At 45.1% G+C, this 23,226-nt stretch overlaps 1 protein-coding gene across 3 annotated transcripts in view; it reads right to left on the bottom strand.

Moving 5' to 3' along the window:
* The window catches only part of FGF12 (fibroblast growth factor 12), a 231,389-nt gene that overhangs the window by 71,768 nt on the left and 136,395 nt on the right, over nucleotides 1-23,226 (bottom strand). For all 3 annotated transcript variants that reach the window (XM_054207325.1, XM_054207324.1, XM_054207326.1), the window contains 2 exons: nucleotides 9,792-9,902; nucleotides 1,575-1,678 (listed from right to left, as the gene is read on the bottom strand). In XM_054207325.1, the coding sequence (XP_054063300.1) occupies nucleotides 1,575-1,678; nucleotides 9,792-9,902 (215 nt within the window). The remainder of the gene's footprint in view (nucleotides 1-1,574; nucleotides 1,679-9,791; nucleotides 9,903-23,226) is intronic.

Below are 23,226 nucleotides of genomic sequence, written 5' to 3'. Positions count from 1 at the left end.
ACCTCATGTTTCCAACTCTCCATTTCCACTCTTGCCTGAGCTCCACATCTTTCCCTCCCTTCCACTATTTGTTGAGAAAATGCTGACCCCTCGTTGCTCCAAAAAGTCTGGATGCCGGCTCTGTGACACACACTGCTTTCCTGCACTCCTCATATATGGGCCACCAGTGGTACAAGGAACCTCAGCACTGGTCAGGACCCTTTACGCCCAGCACTGCACAAAACCAGGGCAAAACGTCAGTCCTGATCCCCCTGACTAAGTGCCTAGAGGGAAGCACGCACAATAATGCAGCACCACACCACGGCTGGTATTACCTTGAGGTTTCTGATAGCTTTACAAAAAGAGGAAGTTTTCATTGTTAGTAAACCCATGTAATTTATTTAGAAGCAGTCATTTATGTTTACTGGGCTATGAAAGAACAGGAAGCGTCTGGCATCCACAGAGATCCAGATTGATCTCTCTGTCTCTTCTTGACAAGCAGCCAGTTTTGAGACCTATCTCGCCAGGCATACTAACACATCCACTTGCTGTTTTCTACCCTGAGCCACTGGGGAGACAGCTTTGTTACCTCTCGAGGGAAAGGGGGAAATCCCAACCATGTGAGTGGTTTAAAACTGACCACCAACAAAGATGGATGGTAAGAGTTAGGAAACACGGCGTAGGAGCAACTCAGACTGTTGTCCTTTCAGTGGTCCTATCTCCATTCTCACGTACGCTTTTAAAGCAAAGTAAATGTATAGACAAGAGCAGAATCGCTGTGCTGTAAATTTACACAATGGCAGATGAGATTAGAATCTTGGCTATACACTTTAAGGATATCATAGCTACAGAAATGAGAAGTGTATTATTAACTATCACTTTTTACTACGTAGAACTAGAGCAAAGTTATTTGAAGCATAAAAAATTCTGGCAAAGGGCTGCCATATTTAATAAATCACTGAATCAATTATTCACTGTGAAAATCAATTACTTACTTCAAATGAGAATCTTATGAATAACCTCATGCCCTTTCATGCCATCTAAGAAAGTTATAGGGGAATTAGTCAGTAAAAAATGCCTCACTTATCTTTTATGTGCATTAAAAAGACCACACAAATACAGGGAAATTCTGCCAACAGAATAGTCCAGAATCATTTTAATGAAGCCAGGGTGTTGCTGTGGATTTACACTGCAGTCAAAAGCAGAGTATGACCCATTGGACTACCACCTAAGAACAGTTATCCAGGTGCAATTCAGAAGCAATTCCATTCAGTCCATGCCATTTCACAAATGTGAAACCAGAACATAACCAGCCAGCCACACAACCTCCTCTACAACGTGACCTACATTAAGTAACTACTCAAAGGAACACAAAGTGTATCTTCACAGGTCAGGAAATATTGCCACGAATCTCCGTGGAGACACTTTAAAGTGAATATTGCATGGCCATGCAGCAGCTCCCCCCGGTTCCTGCTTTTAAAGGTTTGCTGATACGTGACCATTTTCAGAAAAAGCTGCAAGTCCCAATGCAGTCTCCTCCCTCCCGCCTACAAAACCAAACCACTCCAAGGAGCCCAACAGTGCAAAGTACTTACTGAGCTGTAGAGATATCCCTCGGCGTTCATGGCAACGTACAGACCTGCCTTCACCCCTTGGATTGCCACCACGCGAAGACCCACAGGAATTAGATTGAAAAGAGCTGCAGAAGGAAAAGAAAAGCAAAGGTTACGGAGACATCACCCTGCGTGGCCGCTGCTACTTTTTGCCCCCGGGCCAACCCACCCCACTCCTGACCCTTACAAAAGATACTGAACTAGAATCAAAAGTCCTGCTTCCAGCTACAAGAAAGGTCTGCAGCCGTGGGGCCAATGTTGAAAGCAAATTTTTAAAACTTGCTGGATTTGGCTGCCTCCCAGAAGCCTTAACACACCCAGTCTGTCTGTCTGATCACTGCTTTTGCGATGCCAAGGGCTCATATGTGCATCTCTGGCTTTCTTTGGGCCAGCTGAGTTGTGGAAACTGCATGTGTACACGTCTTTGTCCATGGCAAACACAACAACACAAGTTAGTTTAGTTCACCCTGAAACAGATTTTAGCCTAGTCACACTTTCTTGCATTTGCCATATGCTGTAAGAGTATATAGACAGCGACCACGGCCAGAAGGATGCAAATTAACTTGACTGTGTGTCTGGCCCTGTCATCCCTGCTGTTAAAGGAATGAAGAAACTCAGGAAGAAATACTGCTCCGCTCCAGGACCAGAGCACTGCTCATCATTCAGAAGCAGCACCAGATAGGACAGAAGAGGACAAGACCTTTTGATACACAATTCTACTGCGATCTTATTAAAGCATTGCAACCACTTCCTCCCAATTAATTACTTTGTGGATTGATTCCAAGTAGACCCTGTATCTCATTGGAAGACTTTTCTCAGGAGCATATACATTACTGTACAGTCAGACTTTTGCTACATTTCTAACAGAATCGGCTCAAAGAGGGAGAGGACTGACACTGTTGTCAGACTGAACACCGAGGCATTAGCATGGTTTTGTTTCCACTGAGATTTATAGGACAAGAGCATCCAGGTGTTGCAGGACCCCTTGTCCTTCAGCCTACAAAGAGCTAACTAGACCTTGTCCCAGTGAGCTCAGGATATGGCAAGATGGACACGGGGTTGGGAAGAAACACAGGCGCAGACACCATGGAAATACTTCACTCAAGGTCTGTTCCAACACAACTGCCCTGCAACAAGAGTATTTTTTCTGGTTCCCTACTCATGAGGTCAGACTGCCCCTTCCACATTCATGAAGCATTTTTTGTGGCTTTTAAACACACAGATTTATTTGCAAAAGCCTGCTTCAACCTTCTCAAGAGCTTTGGGGTGTCCAAATTAGCCCAGAGAAGACCCGTTAATGGGCAGAGTACTGAGGAAAAACCGAGTGACAGAGCATGCAGGGAAACATTTATATTTTCCAGCTGACCGTTAAGGACATCATCCTCTAGCTGATTCATTTTATAGATCATTTATGAATTTTTATGCCTGACACATCACACTGGAGCAAGCACAGCACACAAAAGGATCTTCCATAATGGTTGTAGGAGAAACAGTCTGTTCTCCTCCTCTCTGTGCCATCTCCCAGCCTCTCTTTCCCTGTAAGATGGACCACTGCTGATTTAACATCAGCCCTGAAGGATAAAGCAGCTTTTGCTGAAATGGCCTATTCAAAATGCTAGAGCTTCCCAGGCCAGGCTACTGTTAATCCTGTTGCGATGGGAGGGAATCGAGACCAGCTCAGCAACAACCCATCACGCTGAGGAGACTGCTTAGATGTGCACATGCCAGGTAACACTTGGATGTACCTCAACCGCAAGATGTTTCCCAAGAACGTCTCTCATGTACAGCATGTGAATTATTGCAGAGGGGCGGAGAAAATGTGCTGGAATTCCTTTCAAAAGCAAAAAAAAAAAAAAAAAATTAAATTTACAGCAAACATGGAGAGAAAGGCAGGGGGAGAACTGAAACTGTGGATTGATTCTTTCCTTGCAGCCAGTGTGCTTGCTCCAAAGTCCCAGGCGTTGCACAATTTCTAAGAGAAAAAGCAGAGCTCACAGGGTGTGTGAAACATAATGGGAAACTGGTTACGTTTGACCTAAACTCATGGTGGATTTGCTTAAAGGTCAGAGGTGGATACCTTTTCAGAAGTAAAATCTGAAAAAAGCACAGGAGATAGAAAGCCACTTTGCTGAAGATATCGAACAGGTGCCCTGACTAAGCTGGTTTTAGGGCTGTCTCCAAAAAGGAATTCAGGAATCCCATTTTCCCATGAAGGTTCTTTTCTCTCCCTTGATTCCCAAAGATGACTGGACGACTCCCCTCAGTGAGACCCTAAAAGGAAGGCACCTTGAGTTTAGTGAAAAGAAACCCCAAGCCCCTTTTCATGCCTTTAAGCACAACATTCTGTAAAATAGCAAAGTGTGTGCTAACTCACCAAAGCTAGCACCTATGTTGTTATGTGATGCTGTAGGAGGACGTCAACAGATTTATATGGCAAATGAAGTTCAGCCTGGGTATTGGTCTGTGAGCACCTGGAGTCAAGGACGGTGCTACTCTCACACTGTCCCCAGACCAGACAAACACATCCCAGTGTAGCTACTCAGCATTAAAGAGCTGCATTATAGCGCAGTTCTACTGTTGAAAAGCTCACTAACCAAGGCAAGCTTTTATTTCCATCCCTTTCTCGCTACCATGAAGGTCTAAAAACCCTCTGCAATTAGCAAGTCTATTTATAAGCAATTCCCCTTCCCTAATTCTTCCCCCCCACTGAAAAATGGAGCATATTACTGCTAATAATGAAGCCAAATGGGCATCATCATTCATTCCCTACAACCAATTTGTCTTGCATAGAAAACTTGTGACAGACCATTCAAAGCATCCATTAGGCAGCGAGGTGATAATGCCCAGAATTAGTGGGGGAGAGAAGTTCCTCTTGGAAGCACCCACAGGTCTCCAAATCTCTTTCTTTCCACCCATACTAAAGGAGCTAAAGGAGCTAAAGGAGCACAGGAACAATCCTGTTGTGCTCTGTGTTACAGCAGTAAGACTGTGGCTAGTTCCCAAGTTCCCTGGGACCCCGCGGCAGTCCACGGTAGCAGCACCCACAAATCATGGCTTTTAGGCAGAGCACCTCCTGCAACATACTGCAGAGCAGGGGAGCAAGCAGGAGGACAGGCATCTGACATAGAGCCAAAGAAGTTTTAGAAAGCAAATGTCTTCCTCTATTAATAAAGTCACTTGGGTCAATCAAAATTTTGTAAATTCTTCAGAGCTGTTTCTGCACTCAAACCTAGAAATATCTTTGAAGAAGTTGAAGTCGTTTGTTATCAGGCTTTCAAATGAATGTTTCATCTAGTTTTGGAAATATTTCAAAGCTTATACGCTTTATTGTAAAAATGTAGGGGGGAAAACCCTCAACCAACCTTGAAAGCAAGATGTCCCATTTTTTGTCAGGAAAAGATATTTTGGTTAACACGAAACAGCAGATGGGGAAGAGGACTAGCTGCGGTAGAATGGGACTGGACACAGGATGCGCTGATGTGAAAAAGAGAGAAAAATTAACCAATGCGTTTAAAACTCTTTCTCTAGTGCAAAAGGTGCATTTTCATGGAATGGACCTGTTCTTTTACATTGTGGGCAGAAGAGAAAAAATAATTAAGACGTTTAATATTTCTGCCTGTTTTCCTTCATTACATCTTACCATTTTCAACCATCAGTAGATTTGCACCTGACCATGCTTATTAATGATACTACTCTTAGCACGCTCTGGTCCTAAACCCTTTGGCCATGAGTATGTTGTTTGCTGTTAAGTTATGGCAGTTTATCAGCTGCATAACACTTTTTAAAAATCTGAATGCATACTTAGCTATGGGTCTGGGCTAACATGTTTACAGAAATGGAAGTTAAGCACGTTATGCCACATATAAGATTTGGTCCATATGCTCAGCTGATTTAAACAGTAGTAAGTCAGAGGAGCTAAGCTAATTTATACTACGTGATTTGTTCTGGAGCAAGACATTTGTTCTGCATACGAATAAGGAAGAACTAATGGAGGATGCAATAAGAAACAGCAGCCTCCGTGCACCATGAGATGGGGAGGTTTAAGATCCTGAGGGGAGTGAGGAAGGCCCCTAAGATGATCAAGGGGCTGTGCTGCAATGTGTATGTGAAGAAACTGAGCAAACTGGGTTTGCGTAGCTCAAAGAAGGAAAACCAACGCTGCCAGAGACAGACTCTTCTCAGAGGAACACCATGAAAGGACATGAGGCATTAGACAAAAGCCTCAGGAAGAAATTATGATTGGATATAAAGAAAATTCTCTGCAATGAGAACAGTGCAGCACTGGAACCAGAGAGGTTATGAAGCTATGGAATAGGTCATTGCTGGAGACATTTGAAACAACTAGACAAGGCTCTGAAGATAACCCAGCTCCAAGTAGGATGTTGGACTGGAGACCTCCAGAGGTTTTCCCAGTCTTAATCTTTTTGTGTTTCTGGCTGGAAAGCCCCAAACAATATCCTAGATACGCTGGGCTGTTTCCACCCGGTCAGTAGAGTTGACCTATCCTTTATGAACTGTCCATTTGCTGAGGCTTTTCAGACATTCGGCAGGATTATGCTGGCAAATGAAGAAGTCCAGTTGCTCTCCTGAAGAAGGGCCATTACCCTCCTCAGCCCAGAAAAGAGTAATTATGATGCAAGCACTGACAGCAACAGTAAACCCTGAAAGACCATTCGAGATCACTGGAGCCGGACGGAAAAGATACTGCCCCAAATTTAAGTTCATATATTACGTTACTAATAACAGAAACAAAGGCCTCATACACCATGAAACTGCACTCCAATTAAAATAAAATTCTTCATATATCCCAATGCAAGTAGGCAGAGAATCTGTCTTCTTGCTCACATTAAGATGGCGTGCCTTTAACTACATGGTATAAGGAACAGATGTCCCAAGTGCTGTTTCGCGGGAAGCTGGCTGGATGCCCATTCAAATGCCATTAGAACTTGGCTTCTGTGGGGTTTTTTTTCCCTCCCCTCCTTTTTTCTTAAGTGAGAGGAGGTGAAAAACAAATGCCATCAGCCTCTCAAGAATACACATAAAATGGGCACCAAATAATTAATTTAAAAATTGCTTAAATATTAGCAGTTCCTCTTATATAAATAACTGGATTTTTATTAGAACTTTTAATTGCATCAGATGTATCTGAGGGACATGTGTCTCATTTTAAACGTTTATTTTGCCAGAGTAAACCAACCTAATGTATTCCATGAAAATTAAGCTTCCTTCCATAATGCTAATTTGAATAATCAGTGTATGGCTACAGAACACAGAGCAATGTATGGAACATGGTGTTCACCGCATATTTAATTGTGCTAAGGTAGCTTCTGCATGGAGAATAGATGGTCATGCAGGGTGGGAAGGATCTTGCTGTGGCCATAAAGATTTCCCTTCTTTGCCAGTGGATGCGAGTTAACCAACCCCTCTCCAGGCACAGAGAACTATTATTTATCTAGTCTTTGATGAGTTTTGCCCTTGCACAGAAATATTGCATAGACTTCTGACTGCCTGGTCAGGAATCTTCTGGAGAAGCATTTTAAAACAGAAAATATCAGTGAAGTAAGTCTGTAAGCTGTTCACTTAGAGAAGTGAGTTTTGACTTTTTTCTGGTCAAAAATTAAGACGTTTGGAGGAAGAGAAAATGAAAAAAAAAAAAAATAGTCAGTAGGCTTTATTTTGGCATTTCCAAAGTGAAAAATGTGATTTTGTTTTGAAGCTATAACTGGAAGCTTCATATAATATAGAATGTTGACTCGAGCTGAAGACTTATAAAGCAGAGCATGTAGAAAAAAGTTAAACAGAACTGAATAAAGCACATTCTTCATTTCATTTTCAGGTGCCAAATATTATCAGGTTGGATTTTTTCCTCTTTTGATATCGTCTGAGATTACGGGATGAGGAATTCTTTGGTTTCAATCTTCTCTCAAAAACTTCACTAAACTTTTAAACATAGCCCATGTCTTTGAGCAAGTGGCTTGGCACTCTTCAGCTAGATGCCTCCTGTCCCACCAAGCTGCCAAGGCAGGGCTGCCATCTCACCACATAAATTTACACTCTAGAAGTGTCCTTCAACCCATCTATTTCCAGTTAAGATGACTGGGTGGAAGTGGCTCACAAGTACTCAGCACCTTGGCAAATTGATCTCTAACATTTCTAGTGGGATATGTAAGAGCTGTTTGGGTGATTGGGACCCAACCTCAGTCATGGGCACTCAGGAGATTCCCCTGCACCCACTGAGGTGTAGCCAGAGGCAGCTTCCCTTGTCTCCCCTGCCAGCCTGAAATATTGCAGAACTGCTCTTACATTTTATTCTCCTTTGCTGTTTACCTAAATTCATCTCTGCTTCCATTTAAGCCCATTACTTTGTTGTTCAGTCCTCACTGATAGATGAGGGTAATGAATCCTCGTCATCTCTAGCAGCTCTTCCCATGTCGTTGACAAATAGGCCTCCAACGGTATTTTCTGCAGATTGAGAACACCCTACATCATCTTTCTTTAAGAAAAAGCAGCTAATACAGCCCAATACTGGGTCATTACTCACCCACTAAAGACCACTGAACTCATCACATGTGTTGGTGTCTGAAAAAAAAAATCACAAGGCCAGACCTTTCTCATAGGAAGAGACCTGGATCACTCTCTCATGGAGTAAAAGTGTGTGTGTGTGGAGGTCCACGGATTCTCCTGCTCCAATGTAAATTAGAAGTTAGAAGCTGTGTTGTTGCTATTTGTGGTATTTCATTTGTTCAACACCAGCACATGAAAAAGGGGACTAAAACCTGACACTTGCATCTGCTACTGGCCAAGTTTCTGGTGAATGCAGCCTCTTAGGTCATTTCACAAAGGCTTTGCCAGCCTCCCACAATTTTAGTTGCCATCTTTTCAAAGCTCCTCTCTCATGCATTACTCCACACACGGACCCCAGCCCCGAGCGGGCTGCAGCAGAGCAGTCCCACCACAGACAACACTTCCACCACAGCACCCTGCCAGCTTCTTGGGGATGGGGAAAGCACAGCAGGTGTGGGGCTGCAGCCACTTTGCACCTTTGTCCAAGCACAGCTTCAGAGGACAACATTCATGCCCTGCTACATGCATTGCACAACTGCGGACACCTCTCGCCTGCAACCCAAGCCCTGAAGGAATGATACCTTCAATCCAGCTAGGAGCTTCTTTGAGTTAGAACAAGATTTGCCCCCAAATTAAGTAGGTTCCACCTTTCACAAACTACATGAAGTTTGCTTCCGTTAATCCTATCACACAGATCAACTTCCATCGATGTCTAGTAATGACTGGGAAGGCATGTTTCATGCTGGACAAGCTACACACGATCTCCCTTCAAGCAGTGGCACAGGTTGCTACAAATCAATATAGGATAACCCAAATCAAGACTTGAGTCCTAGGTTGTTGGTACAGTTTGTGGCACCAAGGATCTGAGCTTATTGCTGCACTCTGAGAAGCATCAATCTGAGGCCTATGAAATTAAATGAAAAGATGCTGTAGAAAATATCCTGCACCTTTTTTAACCTTTTGAGGAGCTTTGGTATTGACAAAACTACTCCTTTGCAAAAGAATTATTGGCTACTGCTTTGCATTTGTTTAAACCAATATGGCTCCTGTACATGAGCATCATTTTTAAATCTATGTGGCTCTGCTGCACTTTGCTGTCATTTGTTGGACACCGTGAAGTCAACCACTTTGAACAGGGTTTTGGAAGATGACCTTCTTTGGAAAGGTCATTTGATACCCTCAGCCCTGACAGTAGCCTCGAAGCACTAGACTTTAATGAACAGCTGGTTTTCTCTGGCCTGGAAGTTTCTGATGCTTGCTGAATTTTTCAGGATAAAATAGTGAAAACAATTTTCTCCTCTTCTCCTTGGAGAATTCCCCGTATCCTTTACTCACGTGGCATGTGTATAAATATAATCTCCTTTCTCTTCTGGCAGCAATTCAAATCATGGGTTTTATTCTCCACCCCACCCAGATGGCAGTTACGGAATCGGGGCGGGAGGGAAGAAGATCGGAGAGGAAACATGAAATTATACAGGCAAGATTTAAAGGGGAAGGATAGATTGAAAAAAATGTGCAGAAAACAGCTGGCTTCTTCCTAATTTGATCTTTTCAAAAATAAAGCCGCACAAGTGAGACCCACTAGGTGATGTATTTGATTGCAACTGGGTTGCAAAACAGGCTAATTTTTCTTACTGTAGTCGCTGTTTTCGTCCTTGGTCCCATCAATTGTACCATCTGGGTGCATCTGCAGGAAGTATTCCTGCTGGCTGAATAACCTTGTCACAATTCCTTTCAGCTGGGGTTCTGCAAAAAAAATAATAATTATTATTAGATATATCAAACATGCAGCATGTAGCAAGAGACCCAATTTGCTGGGCCCCCATTAAGCCCTGAGTAAATGTAGAAGTGCTTGGCAGATAAGACAGCTTTCTGTGGTTCCTTTCAAGCATAGTTGTAAAATATTCATATATACATAGACATACAGGCAAGTAAAATTGAGATCAGATGAGCAAGTAAAATGCATTGCATAGTTGGTGCAGCAGAAAGTAACAGATTTATGGAACATCGCTTCACTGAAAGTTACCTACCAAATGAAAGTCTTTAGACAGCTTACGTATTCTGAATATGCCACTCGTTCAGAAGAATGTTTGCTAGCTGTGTTGCAAAGAATTTGCTTATTATTCTACCTGTGAAGCCAACTACCTTGCTTTCTGTATGGTTGATTCACTATCGTGCAGCCCCAGTTTTATGCCAATGAAAAAAAATCTATTTAAATCACTGGCATTATAGTGGTGTAAAACCAAAGTAACTGAGTGCTGGATCAGGTTGTGTGAGTCCAACTGTGTGGGATTCAGGGAGCAAAATCCTGAAAGGAACAGATGCAAGACACCTCCAAAAATGACCTCCGACGCATCTATGGGCAGCTTAAAACGCCTCTGTTTTGAAATCCTGCATGTTCCTCCCTCCCAACACACGTGCCACATACTCTCATAGATGAGAATCACTCTTTGCCTCTAGCAGGGTACTTTCCCAGCCCCTGTACATCATGAGCCAGCCGTGGACTATCTAGGGGCCTCCCTATTGCCTCTGCAACATTTTATACCTGTGCTTTAGAGGAAGATGAAACCACTAAAAATGCAGAAACAACTTGAACTTCACATGACAGAGGTCTGCAGCATTACTGCCTGTCTGCCTGCCATCCAACCAATCAAACACAAATTAAGCGGTCAAAAATAAATTCAATTTTAATCATGCAAGTCTTACGATTTGTCACAGGCGTTACTTCTGGAAAGCAAGCTAGCTGGCTACACGTGAGCAGACACACTAGCTGGATGGCAGAGATCTCCCCTGTGTGACGGGAGTTTGTAGTTTTATGTGACCACCCACCAAAAGTAAATAAGACCTAGTTATTGCTGGCTCAATAGACAGGAAAAATCCAGTGTAGCATACCAAAATTTCATCGGCCTCCCGTCTTTCATGCCTCTAGTGAGGCTGTTTAATAAGCCATAGTCATTATATAACTCTGGTCACGTTGTGTGTTAAGTGTTTCCATTAGGAGCCTCCGTCTCTAACGATTTCGCACCGCACTGTACAACTCCCATCCGAGGACAGCCCTCGCAGCCTGCGCTTCCGCACAGGCAAACCCCCCTGCAGCAAGCGGGGACCTTGGATGCAGACAGCCTGCAGGTGCAGAGGATTTCAGCTTCAGCAACCCCTCCACCAGCCAGGGGAGAGTCAGGTACTATTTCGTAGCTACAAAAGCCACTGAATAAATCAGTATCATCTGGTTTCTATGCTGCCTTAAAAAAAAAAGTGATTTCATAGCAATGAGAGTGTTGCAGGCTGCAGGCAGGCTTTCTCCCAGCAAGACTCAACTCTGGGACAGTAAATAAGTACAATTGTACTGGCCATCTACTACAAGCTAACATCAGTCAAGCCAATATACATCAAATTGACACTTAGATTGAGCTAAGTGTTTTGCTTCCTTCATACCAAAATGAATTATCTATTTTGTTGAGTGCAAAAGCTTGATTTAACTTGCTTTTCTAACAAGCACATCAAAGCCAGAGGAAATGAAAAGCTGTACTCCCAGGCACAGATGACTGCACCACCCTCCTCAAGCCTGTCCCCTTCCTCCCTTCCATCCAATACCACAATAGTAACAGCACTAATAGAATTATAGAATTGTTTAGATTGTAAAAGACCCATCATCAAGTCCAACCATTAACCTAGCACTGGTTACACCACTAAACCATGTCCCTCTGCTATGAGAGGCCTACGCTTGAGTCCCTGCACAAGTCTTAGCCGCATTTTTACTCTCTGGTTAAATTTTTATGTTTAAGTACTCTGCACAAAATGGAAAAGCTCCCAGCAGGAGTGATTTAGAAGATGCTCCTGAAGCCTGAGGCTTTCTGTGTACTGGGGAAGGAGGGAGACCTTGTCTTAAAGCCCCTCAAGGATAAACGGAGTGGAGAACTAAAACAACCCTGACCTTTTCCCCTTTCTTGGGAAGATGATTTTAGCTATAGGACAGAAGGTCCTTTCCTTCTTCTTTGGGGTGCAAACTATACTTCAATCATATAATCATTTTGGAACAACATGAAAACTTCTCCCACTTTCACTAAATAGCCTACCAAGTGAAATATAGATCAAATCTGCTCGTCATTTGGAGCTTCATGTAATTTTTAAAGCATATCAGAACAACAACCAAGATCCCCCAAGGTCCCCCTGCATTTTTGCACCAGAAGGCTAAGTGTCACCATAATAAAACACAGGTAAAGCTCCAGGGTCCCTTTTTGTTACTGATCTGACATAGATCCACGGTCAGGTCCAATTCAAGCTTTAAACAACTGCGCTCTTCATAATCCCAGGCTTTTCTGAGTCAGTGCCTGACTACGGACAGGTTGGAGGAGAGATCTTATCTTACATGTGTTTTTTTTTCCCTGACCTGACCTGATTTTGCTGAAGTTTGAGGCTTACACCCAAACTCAAAGTAAAACTCAAAGGGAGTGAAGTGGAGAGCTCTCAGCCACACACAAAACCACCACATTCCTCCTGGCCCTAACACAGCCTGACAGCAGCAGTGTTCCTGTCTCTCCTCGCTGCACAGAACCTCTTCTGCAGGAGCATCCCTGCTCCCCAGACTCATTTAGGATGCCCTGCAGTGCCAGCGAACGAATGCTTTTTCCAGACACATGTCCTGGTTTGAGGTAAAACAGAACCAACTTTCTGTTCCGTAATTTTACTTCCTAGCTAGGCCTCTTCTAATTCTCTGAAATTAACAGCTTATTGTGCCAAAAACGGGTCATTCTCAGAGTGATAAGACCAATGTTTACAGTTTGTGCCAAGGAATGCTATGCAGAGAGGCTCTTGTTTATACTTATTGCTATTAACAACCAGGGTCAGCTAATTTCATTATTTGTCCTGTTGGAGGGTTGGAAGTGGAAAAGCGTAGAGGGGTCCCACCTGCAGGGAGAAGCGGACAGGACAGGTGACCCAAAACTGACCAACAGGGGTATTCCATCCCATCTGCCCCATGCTCAGTACAAAAGCTGAGGGATCAACAGATCAGTCTCTTTCTTCAATGGCCGACATCCAAGGAGGACTCTGTCTGTTCATCTGCCTTTGATACTGATGCACATGTTCCTGACCCCAGCTCTGGAATCCAGTTCTCACCCATTGCTGAGTCCAGTCTGGGACTTCCCCAGTGCCTGCTGGTGACATCATCCTGGGAGCTTAATACAGTTTTGTATGTACTGTATCTCTTTTATTATTTCCTTTTTATTTTGCTATTAATATTCCATTAAAGTAGTTTAGTTTCTTCTAAACTCGTAAATCCCTTTACCTCTCCTCCTCCTCTGCGTATGCGAGAGGTGGGGGGAGAGTATCTGTCACTGGCTGTTGGCCAATTTGGCCAAATCCATGACAACACTAAAGGGTCAGAAAGCACTTTGGAGACATACAGATCTCTCCTTCCCTGGTTTCTGCATTTCCTTGGGTCTCTTTCAACAGAGAAGCACTGGAGAGCAGCGTTGCACCTTTGGGTACCAACCTGAACTAAATACAAAAAGCAGCGTAGAGACATGCGCAGCCAGCACCGAGTTCTCTCCTCCAACGCAGAGCACAGCCCAGGAGGGTTAAGGAGTTGTCTGGGCAATGGGTGGTTTGTCTCACCTAGTACAGCCATCTCTACACCCAAACTGGGATGCCTTTGCATCCCAAAAATCAACAGGCAAGCCAGGCCAGGTCCATAGGGTCCCAAAACTACCTGCATCTCTCCACTGACTGCAGAGGGACCCGCTGGAACACAAACAGCTACGCTGATGACAACAGCCAGCAGAGTAGCTGCTTCCTACCAGCGAACTTCCTGTCTCCTGTCTGGGCATGAAGTGGGATATTGGGATTTGTCATTCGTACAGCAAGCAGTATGGCTGGAAGGCCTGTAGGCAAAAATTTTAGCTGAAGGAAGCTTTTAACAAGGAACAAAGATTTACCTATCCTTCTCCCCAAAGCTCACTACAGAGTTACTAACTGAAGAGGGAACTGTATAATCACAGGACAGGATTTTTCCTACTGTCCCAGAGGCAAAGCTCTGCACATGACTTTTAACTACTCCCTACTGACTCCCTACTTTTGTCATATCATATATTTTAACATCATATCTTTCCATCTACAGAGCAATTTTATCTCAGTCTTCCAACATTGCTATCCCTTATACTGCAGCAATCATGTTGAAAACCTCAGTTTGTAGAAAAATCTCAAGACCAGCAGATCTCCTTGCCAATTAAGCATGGTGGGACACCCTGATAAGTTAGAACAGAAGGCAGAAAGACAACAAATTGACTGAGAACTTTTCACAGTTTTGCAATAGGAAAAAAAACAACAGAGAGCAACCTTCTCAGCAGGCAATATTCCCAGTGCCTATTAGAGCCCTAGTGAGAAAAAATTAAAATAAAAGCCCACAACCTTGATACTTTTATTTGTCTAAAGTTCCCTCAGTGATACGGCTCAAGGCTATAATCAATAAGAGAAAGAAGCAAACCATAAAAGAAAAAGAAAAAAATGCAGCGCAGATAAGCACAGACACTGCCATAAGCATTTTCTTTCTATAACTCACAGAATTTAATGGAAATCAAATTCAAACCTACTCTCTAACCTCATCCTTGTGTAGCAAGGGGGATGCAGATCCTCTTGCTTTTCAAGGAGCAATACTGCATAATGCACTTGGGATAAACCTATTCCTCCCACTCAGGCTCCTCCGTACACTCTTCTATTTTGCTGTAGGAGCAGCTTTCCCTGCAGAAATGGAACTGAACTAATGTGGACAAGACTTCAGCACCAACTCACCGTCTCCCTAAACACAAAGTCAAGTACTTCAAAATGGATTTAAGAAAGAAGTTATGACTGCCTTGATCCCAAAGTAACAACTAAACACAAGAGATTTCCACACAGTGCATACTCACAGCGCAGACCCCGTGCTATTAGGATTCCCACATGATACGCAAAGGGATATTTTTATCCTTATTTTATAAGCCATACCATTATGTTTTAGGATCCTTACTTTAAAGATGCTGTTCTGGTTGCTCATACACAGCTGCTCAGGGCTGGGGGTGCTGGAGAAAGCTCAGCAGACCCTTTCCTTATGCCGATGCAGTGAGCTCAAACCCTTCAAATGCAGCGCTCCCAGAAGACGCAGGAGAAGATCACAGTCACAGTGCAGAACAGACCAGTAAGAGTAGCGAGAGCTAAGCCATGGCCCTGTTGCTGGTCTGCAGCATCTGCCAGGCTGGGGGTTTTCCCTAGGGTGAAGGTCCCTGATGACCCTTCTTAGAGCAGCCGCCCAGTGACCAACTCACAGCACATCCCCTGAAGGGCATTCTGCTTGCTCCCCTTTCCACAGGCCAAGCTCATCCCCTCTGCCTGCCCTGCTTTTAACTTTCTGAGCCCTTTGTCACAGCTGAGGCTAAGTAAGTCATGATCTGATTGCTAATCTCCTTGTCTCTACTTCAATGGTAATGTGATGCTGCCATTATTCATTTCAGCTGTTCTGCTGCTGAGCCTTAAAGTCATACCAGTTCACCATCAGCTGCTGTGCCTCCTGCCTTACTGTACAGCTATACAGTGATTTTCACTCTCCTGGGGCTTGTCAAGGACATGAGAGGTGCAGGGTGCTCACACATACTTTGCCTGATCTCCAGGGACATGGTCCCAGAAGGACAGGGGATCATGCCCAAATCAGCTACTGCCCAGAGTCGCATCCCTCACCCCCAAACCACAGGCAATGCTGAAGGTATTTTCTGCGTGCTATAGGGAAAAGAACAAGAGCTCTAACAGGGACACTGGCAGAAATGCTTCTTATCGGAAGTATCACTGGCTCTTCAATGACCTTTTCTTATAATTCTGTTATTTAAGGTGAATATGGAGCTCACCCCATTAACTGCAAAACAGAGAACACACAAGCAGGATAACTTCCCTAAATGCAGAGAGGAGCTATGAGGTTATGCATCAACTCTGCATTTAGCAAAGCCCTCACTGAGGCCACTAATTCTTGCTTACTCCCATCAGCAAAGCAGCAGCAACAAACACGATCTGGCCACATCTAACAGCACAAACCCACAGCAAGGAACCCTATACTCTACCAAGCGCTGTAAGGTGGCTCAATCCAATCCAAACCCTGAGCTCCAGAGAGCCAAGGAATAGGGCACAATGCTGATTTCCAGCTGAGGCTCCATTGTGGAAGGCAGTCTGCTACAGCCTCATTTCTTGCAATTCACCGAACACCTCTCATTAAGGCAATATGATTACCTGAGGCTGCAGCAAGCCAGACCCCCCTCTGCCTTGGGCTGGGAAATCTAAAAAGACTCAACAAGACCCTACTCACAGAAGTCACCTTAATCGGAACTCTCCGAGTTAATGGTAGGGATCTCAGAGGGGCTGCTTTTCAACTATCTCTTGAAAAGACGAAGGGCTTAGTGACCTTTCAGGGATTTGAGCCACTGGCTCCAAGGATTCTTGCAACTCATAGCGATGCTCCAGTTGGCAGGCAGGCCTCCACTTGAGCTTGCTGGTGCAGAACTGCTTCTAAATCCACTCCAGAAGTTACCGTGCTGGGTGCCAGCAGTACTCTGTGTTAGTTATGGCATAAACTCTGTAGCTCTGGGGGTTACTGTTCTCCGCACAACGAGCTGTCGAACAACAGAGGACTCTGCTAGCTCAGACGGCAAGCAGCCATTTTATATTCAGCAACCTGCAATGAGGCAGAAGGAAGGTACCGGCTGCGTGATTTCGGCAGAACACTTGCCCGTTTGTTTGCTCTCTTTTTCTGCAGCGGGACACGCTCTGACCCAGCACCTCTGCCTGGTCTTAGCACAGCAATGCTGTCAGAGATGCCAGCAGCAGGCTCCTGAAGCAGTCCCTCTGGTACCCGCTAAGGACATTGGTCCAGCAAAGGCAGGAAGCATCTCCAGCCCTGATGTGAACCACGGCTGGGCACAACGCTGACTCTCTGCTGTGCCTGTGCAACAGTTTTGCTGAGGATGTGACTGCAAACACGGGAACTGTAATACATCTCAGGAGCATATTTCACCTAAATGTTCTTTAAACATTTGTTTATTGCAATTAAACATTTTAGCCTGGAATTTACACATTCCATTATTCTTATTTTCCCCCATTCAGGCTGCAGCTGTCATAATGGGAGGTTGATTTATGACTCACCCAACCAGCACTCAAACCCTTAATGCACCAAAACCAGCATTCAAGTCAGAGCGTAAACTGCTCCTAATTTACTTAGATTAACTCCACGTTTAAAGTGCCACCGCAGAAACTGCAGTTCCCCTCCCCTGAAAAGGATGGGTTCCAGAACACTCGATATGTCAAATTCTGCAAACACATACAGGCAGAGAAGGGCACCAAAATCCCTCCTTCAGAAGTACGGTATTAATGAAGGCTTGTATTAACTCGGCACAAAAACGCATCAGTGAGCTCCATGCAGATTACTATGGTGACAGGCATCAGCACAGAACTCAGGGAGAAAGAGAAGATGAAAAGCTGAGGGAGAAAAATGTTGGGGTTTTTTTTCCCAGCCAGGAGCTACTAAGTTCTCAGGGTGTTTGTAGTTCAGATGAAGTAAGTGGCTGTCTCCAATTAAATGCCTCACTGTTGGCATAAGTTTAATAGCTCAACTCACTACAATGATTCACTGAATCCACCCAAACTGGGAAGCTCAGGAATAACAGCACTTGCAGCTGCGCTGGGAGCTGCTGCCCTTGAAGACCAGGGGTGCAGCTCTTCCAAGCTGTGACCACGGCAGAGCGTGAGCCTTTAGCCGATGCTGCGCACGGGTGTGTGTGACTGCACCTGCAGTGAGTCGGGCATGAAGCAGGTCGAAGCCTCCTGAGCCACACGCGGGAATCCTGGAGGACACTCCAACTGTGTCACTCAGGTGCGGAGGTAGGAAATCCTGCTGCAAAGCGCTGAGCATTTTCAGCTCCCATAGGAGCCACTGACTGCAGAAAAGCACACAGGCGGAGGGAGGGAGGATGTTTCCCAGCCCCATAAAAATGTTTTCCATAGCTTCTGTGGCTACACTCAGCAAAATTGCTCAGAGCAGAAGGACACACTCTGCCTCGAGGAAGCCTACAAGCAGGCGGCCTGGATGGACTGGGCAATGCAGCCTGCAGCATCCTGAGTAACAGGCAGGGAGAGGACAAATGAGCTGCAGAGCCGAGGGAGGTGAGCAGCGTTGGTGGGCATTTGCATTCGGATGCCTCCTCAGGCTGCCCGCCCGGACATCAAGTCATGGTGGGCAACGGTGGCTGCCCAAGCATTAGGAGGGGCTCCACAGCAAAGCCAGGCATCCAGCCCCACCTTGCAAAGCTGCCACGACAGATACCAGTTTAGATACAGCCATTCAGCTCAACACACGGGCACATCACCCAGCCTGCGAGTAGGATGGAGAGATGCAAACGGACTGACACTAAGACTTATTCCCAAAGTCTGTGACTCTGGGGACACTGAACAGTTGATCCCAGCTCCTTTCCCGCTAATGCAGAATGAAGGCCATGCCCAGCTCCAGTTCAATGTGATTACGGGGTTAGTGTCACCCTCCAATTACAGGGAATTTATTTTGAGAAGAAAATGACTCTGGGACAATAGGGCTGCATGGCACACTCGTGTATTTACTCATCTCAAGTGCAAATCTCCACCCAGGGCTAATAACTACAGAGCGACAACTGGTGTTTCCAGGATGCGTTACATGAAATAACAGGCTGTGCTGACAGGGGTGGCCTCTGCGTTTGAAGGACAAGCTTCCGAAAATGACATTTCCCTAACTCAGAGGGATGATGGGCTCAAGCCAATGACAGCACCCATCAAAGCTGTCACCATCAGTGAGTCACTAGAGCAGAATGGCACCTTGTAGGCAAAAAGAACATCCAGAGAAGTGATTTCCTTTCCTGTGCTGATGCCTGCAAGGAGGAATAGTAATTAGCCCTCCAGCACTGAGCACAGCTGCCTGCCTGCACCCTTTCTACCAAAGAGGAGACATGCACAAAGCTTTGCACTACGCCTGCTTTGCTCTTACAAAGATGAGTCCCTCCAGGGAAGTCTATTTCTCACTTGTAGAGTAGGTGGAAAGGATGTGGTTGCACAGCACTGGCATTCACACGGGCTCTCCCATGTCCAGGGAATCAGCTTTACACGGATATTAATACAAGTCCAAGGTAAGGGGCAGAGAAAGGAATCATATAAAGCATTGAAAATGAGGGGTGCAAGATGAGACCACTGCTACGTGTCTCTCCCAGACCCCCCTTTTCCTAGGAGCCTATGGATGTTAGGACTTATGAGACATCACCCTGCAGCTCACTTGCTCCCCAAGCTCCTGACCTCATGCGACAGCCAGCTAAGGTCCAAGGCTCGAGGACAGAGAGATCCAAAGTCTTTGATGGGTTTTCCTAGAAGGTAAATGCCAAACTAGTGTCCATGATACATGAGCTACTCATTCTGAGCAGTCCCTGCACACAGGCTAAGGATGAGACCACCATCTCCAGCACTGCTGGGCCAAAAGAGGTCCCCAAAGACCAGTGTAGGTGAAAGCAATGGGGTGGCAAGGGGAAGAGGACTGATGGCCTAACTGACACCAGTTATTTTGGCACCGAATTGCTGACTATTTGTGGATGAAATTGTCTAGCTGAATATTTTGATGAAAAATTCAGAGTAAGAGCAGCTGAAGCTATGCACAAACTCCATCTCATTAACGGAGAAAAAAAGGAGATCTGGAAATGGTAAAAGTTTTGATTGTCTCTTTTGAGACAATGTTTTATTTGGAAATGTAATGAAAAAAAAAAGATGTTAAAAGAGTTGGAGATGAAAGTCAAAGTTTCATTTTAAGTAGACTGAAATATTGCATTGGATCTGAATCCCCTCCTCCCTATAAACTTATTTTATTTGACCAGAGAACTAAAAAATCAATTCTTAATACAGCTGTACTCTTGGGCTTGTCTTTGCCTCCCCCAGGACACAGTTTGTGTTGCTCTGTTGATCCAGTGTGTTTTACCAGCAGTCAAAATTTCAAAACATTTCCCTGTAAAGGGCAATCTTCTACACCTGTATTGACTTGAGCTCCAATGAGAAGAAAACCAAAGCCTGACAGAAACAGAAAGCATAAAAGAGAGATGTAGCGCTGTTCCAGAATTTATGCAGGGTGAACTTTTTCAGGTAAGGGAATTTAAAAAATGAGAAGTTTAATGGAAAAGAAGTTGTAGCTACAGCTCCTAAGCTGTCAATGCCTTGGCTACTGAAGGTTACAGCATGCTCATAAGTATGGATAGCAGAGCACGCAAGATATATTATTTATTTTGAGGAACACCCTGCAATTATTCCTGACATATTGTGTAATTAGCCAAAATTACAACATATTCACCCAGAGCGAAACAGAGGATAGCATAAATATTATGTATGAGCCCACAATCACGGAGCGCATTTCATTTTGGTGCAAACGTGACTCCATGAACCAACCAAGCGTGTACTCCTTCATGGTGGCTCCTCCCTGGCCCCCATGGGTTGTGACAGCTCGCAAGCGGGCACCCACAAAGGGGAAACATCGGGAGTAAAATCCAGACCTTCCCTATGCCAGCAATGAGAGCTCAAGTGCTGCAAGATGATTTAGCAAACGTGTACCTCCATCCTGCAGAGCTTTTAGGTTGAGGGATGGTTGAGCCCAAAGCTCATACCAGCGAAGAAGGGGTCACAGCTATGCTGTCCCCAGGGGATGTGGGAAGGGAGGCTTGGAGGATGATGCCTGGAGGTGCTGCTTGCTGGGCTTTGCTGCCTGGAGCTGGCAGGAGGGAGAAGTGGAAAAATAGCTCTGCCCTCTCCCTACACCTGCAGCACCGCTCACCCTACAAAAGGGGATGGAGGGGGAGAGGGTTTCCTACAGGGCCACGCATCACCCAGACGAGTCCTGAAGGAGTTCTTTGATGGGTGAGAAATCCAGGGCAAGCTTGTGGCAGCACTTTGCCGCTTGTACAGTTAGAAAGGCTGTGTTGTGTTTTGTTGACTCCAATGTGCGACATAAAACTTCTTCACTGTCAATTAAGCAGATTTCTTCCTGGTTTCCTACAGAGATTTGGTTTAGATATTAGGAAATTCTTTCTAGAATTTGCTCCATGGGAAGATGTAGAAGACAGGTTAAAAAACATCTGTCTGGGGAACGTACGTCTGGTGTCAGTGCAGGGCTGCGGTTGGACTAGTCTGCCTTGGGGGTCCCTTCAGCCTTGCTGCTAGGTGACCACGACTTGGTGACATTATCACACTTCTACACCCCGAGTTTTTGAAGGGTTCCACAACAGAGTCCCCGGCTCCCCTCACCTTGAAGTGCCCCACGCAAGGCACCAGATCACTAATAGTCCTCACACGAGCAGAGCAGACGCCATCCCTGCTGTTCACGCCTGCCACGACGCTGTGATTTGTGCTATTCTCAGATGCTAAATCTCTCCGCTTGCCCCATCAATCCAACAGGCTTGAAATACTGCAGAAGCGCCGAGAAGTCCCTCACACAAACAAAACACACTACGGAAACGGCTACGTCATTCTTCCACCCCACTCCACACACCTAGAAAAGTAAATTCATTAAAACAGAAAATAGACGGAACATGCTATCAACAAGCACTGAGCAGAAATGAATCACTTAAGATGCTATTGTCTTGGGGAGGGTACCTGGTCCTACCAGACCAGACCAGACAGAAAAGCCCTGGGTAGTCACTGGATGGCAACTCAGGGTAAAATTTGGGTCCCAGTGTCACTCTGCAAGCGTTCAGTAACACCAGGCAATAACGTCCCCTTTTGCTACGGTATTCCTCATGCGCTCCTGCAGCATTTTCCAAGGGGATGAGAGGTGTGAGACTCCTTTATTTAACAGGTAATGAGCCTGTGATGTGGAAAAATTAAAGCTTGAATCAGTCAGGTTGTACTATAAGATATTATTTTTATCACTGCACTAATGCAGCTTAAGCATTCCTGTAGCAGTTTGCAAGCATTTTTTGACCCAAAATTATGATGTTACTGAATTTCGACAGATCTTACACAACACCCAGATGCATAAAGAAAATATGCTGCTTGTGCCACTCTGGTTTGAAACATTACACTTCAGAGAGCAAGATCATGCTAAAAATGGCCCAAACCCACCATGTGACTCAAAGTTCGTTCTTCTTTCCTTTTGCTTTGTGAAAATACACCTTTTTTTTACCTGCAGAATGATTTTAATTTTCCATCTGAGCCAGAGGTTTCCTTCAACCTAATGAAAACCCTGGCAGTGCAAGAAAGCCATCGTCTGCCCCATTCCATCTAAAGCTCTGCTTTAAATAAGGCTGGGGTTTCAAGGTTCGAATCTCACTACAAACACCTCATTCCCGACGTCGGGCAGCCACGAGGACTCCAGCGAGACAGGCAGGTTCACAGCCTGCCCTGTTGCTGTCTCGGAGGAGCGCTGCAAACAGCAAGCTCCCTCCCCGGGGATGAGTGTGCTCAGGATGACACGGTGCAGATGGAGCCCGAACAGAAAATCTGCCTCTCCAACAGGTCTCCGAACGCAGCTCCTGCTCCTCCAGCTGCCCAGGAGCCACTCACCCCCTGAGAGCTCAGGAGCTCTCAAGCTTCACCTGGTGGTTTCTAATCATTCAGGAGCCACTATCGGGCTCTAGCTTTAGAAACTAAAATTTATATCATAGGAAGTATATCTGTGTTTTTGAAGAAAGAAAAATAGTAGAAGAAATGTTTACGGAGAAGATAGGAGTGGCACAGAAGGAAATGAAATAACAACCAAAATAAATGTTTATAAATTTTTAAGTAACGATGCTGTATGTTAGCCAGCAGGAAGACCCTGTACTGAAGAGCATAAAACCAAACTACAAAAAGACAGCAGAGCTCTGGTGGTTACACCGCACGCTCTGCCAGCCCTGTTAGCCACTGTCACAGAAAATCCCCACAAGAGCATGATGTCGGTCACCAGAGGATGCCCGCACAAACGGCTGCAGATCGATAACTGAGGCGGAGGGTGCAGGCAGCCAGCAATTTAGACCCCGATCCGGTTACAGGAGCTTTGCCAGGGAAAGGACCGGCTCGGGAGCGGGTG

This window comes from Rissa tridactyla, chromosome 6 (assembly GCF_028500815.1).
Source record: "Rissa tridactyla isolate bRisTri1 chromosome 6, bRisTri1.patW.cur.20221130, whole genome shotgun sequence".
NCBI lineage: Eukaryota > Metazoa > Chordata > Aves > Charadriiformes > Laridae > Rissa > Rissa tridactyla.
The sequence above is the reverse complement of the archived record's forward strand: the minus strand, read 5'-3'. Positions and strand labels throughout refer to the sequence as shown.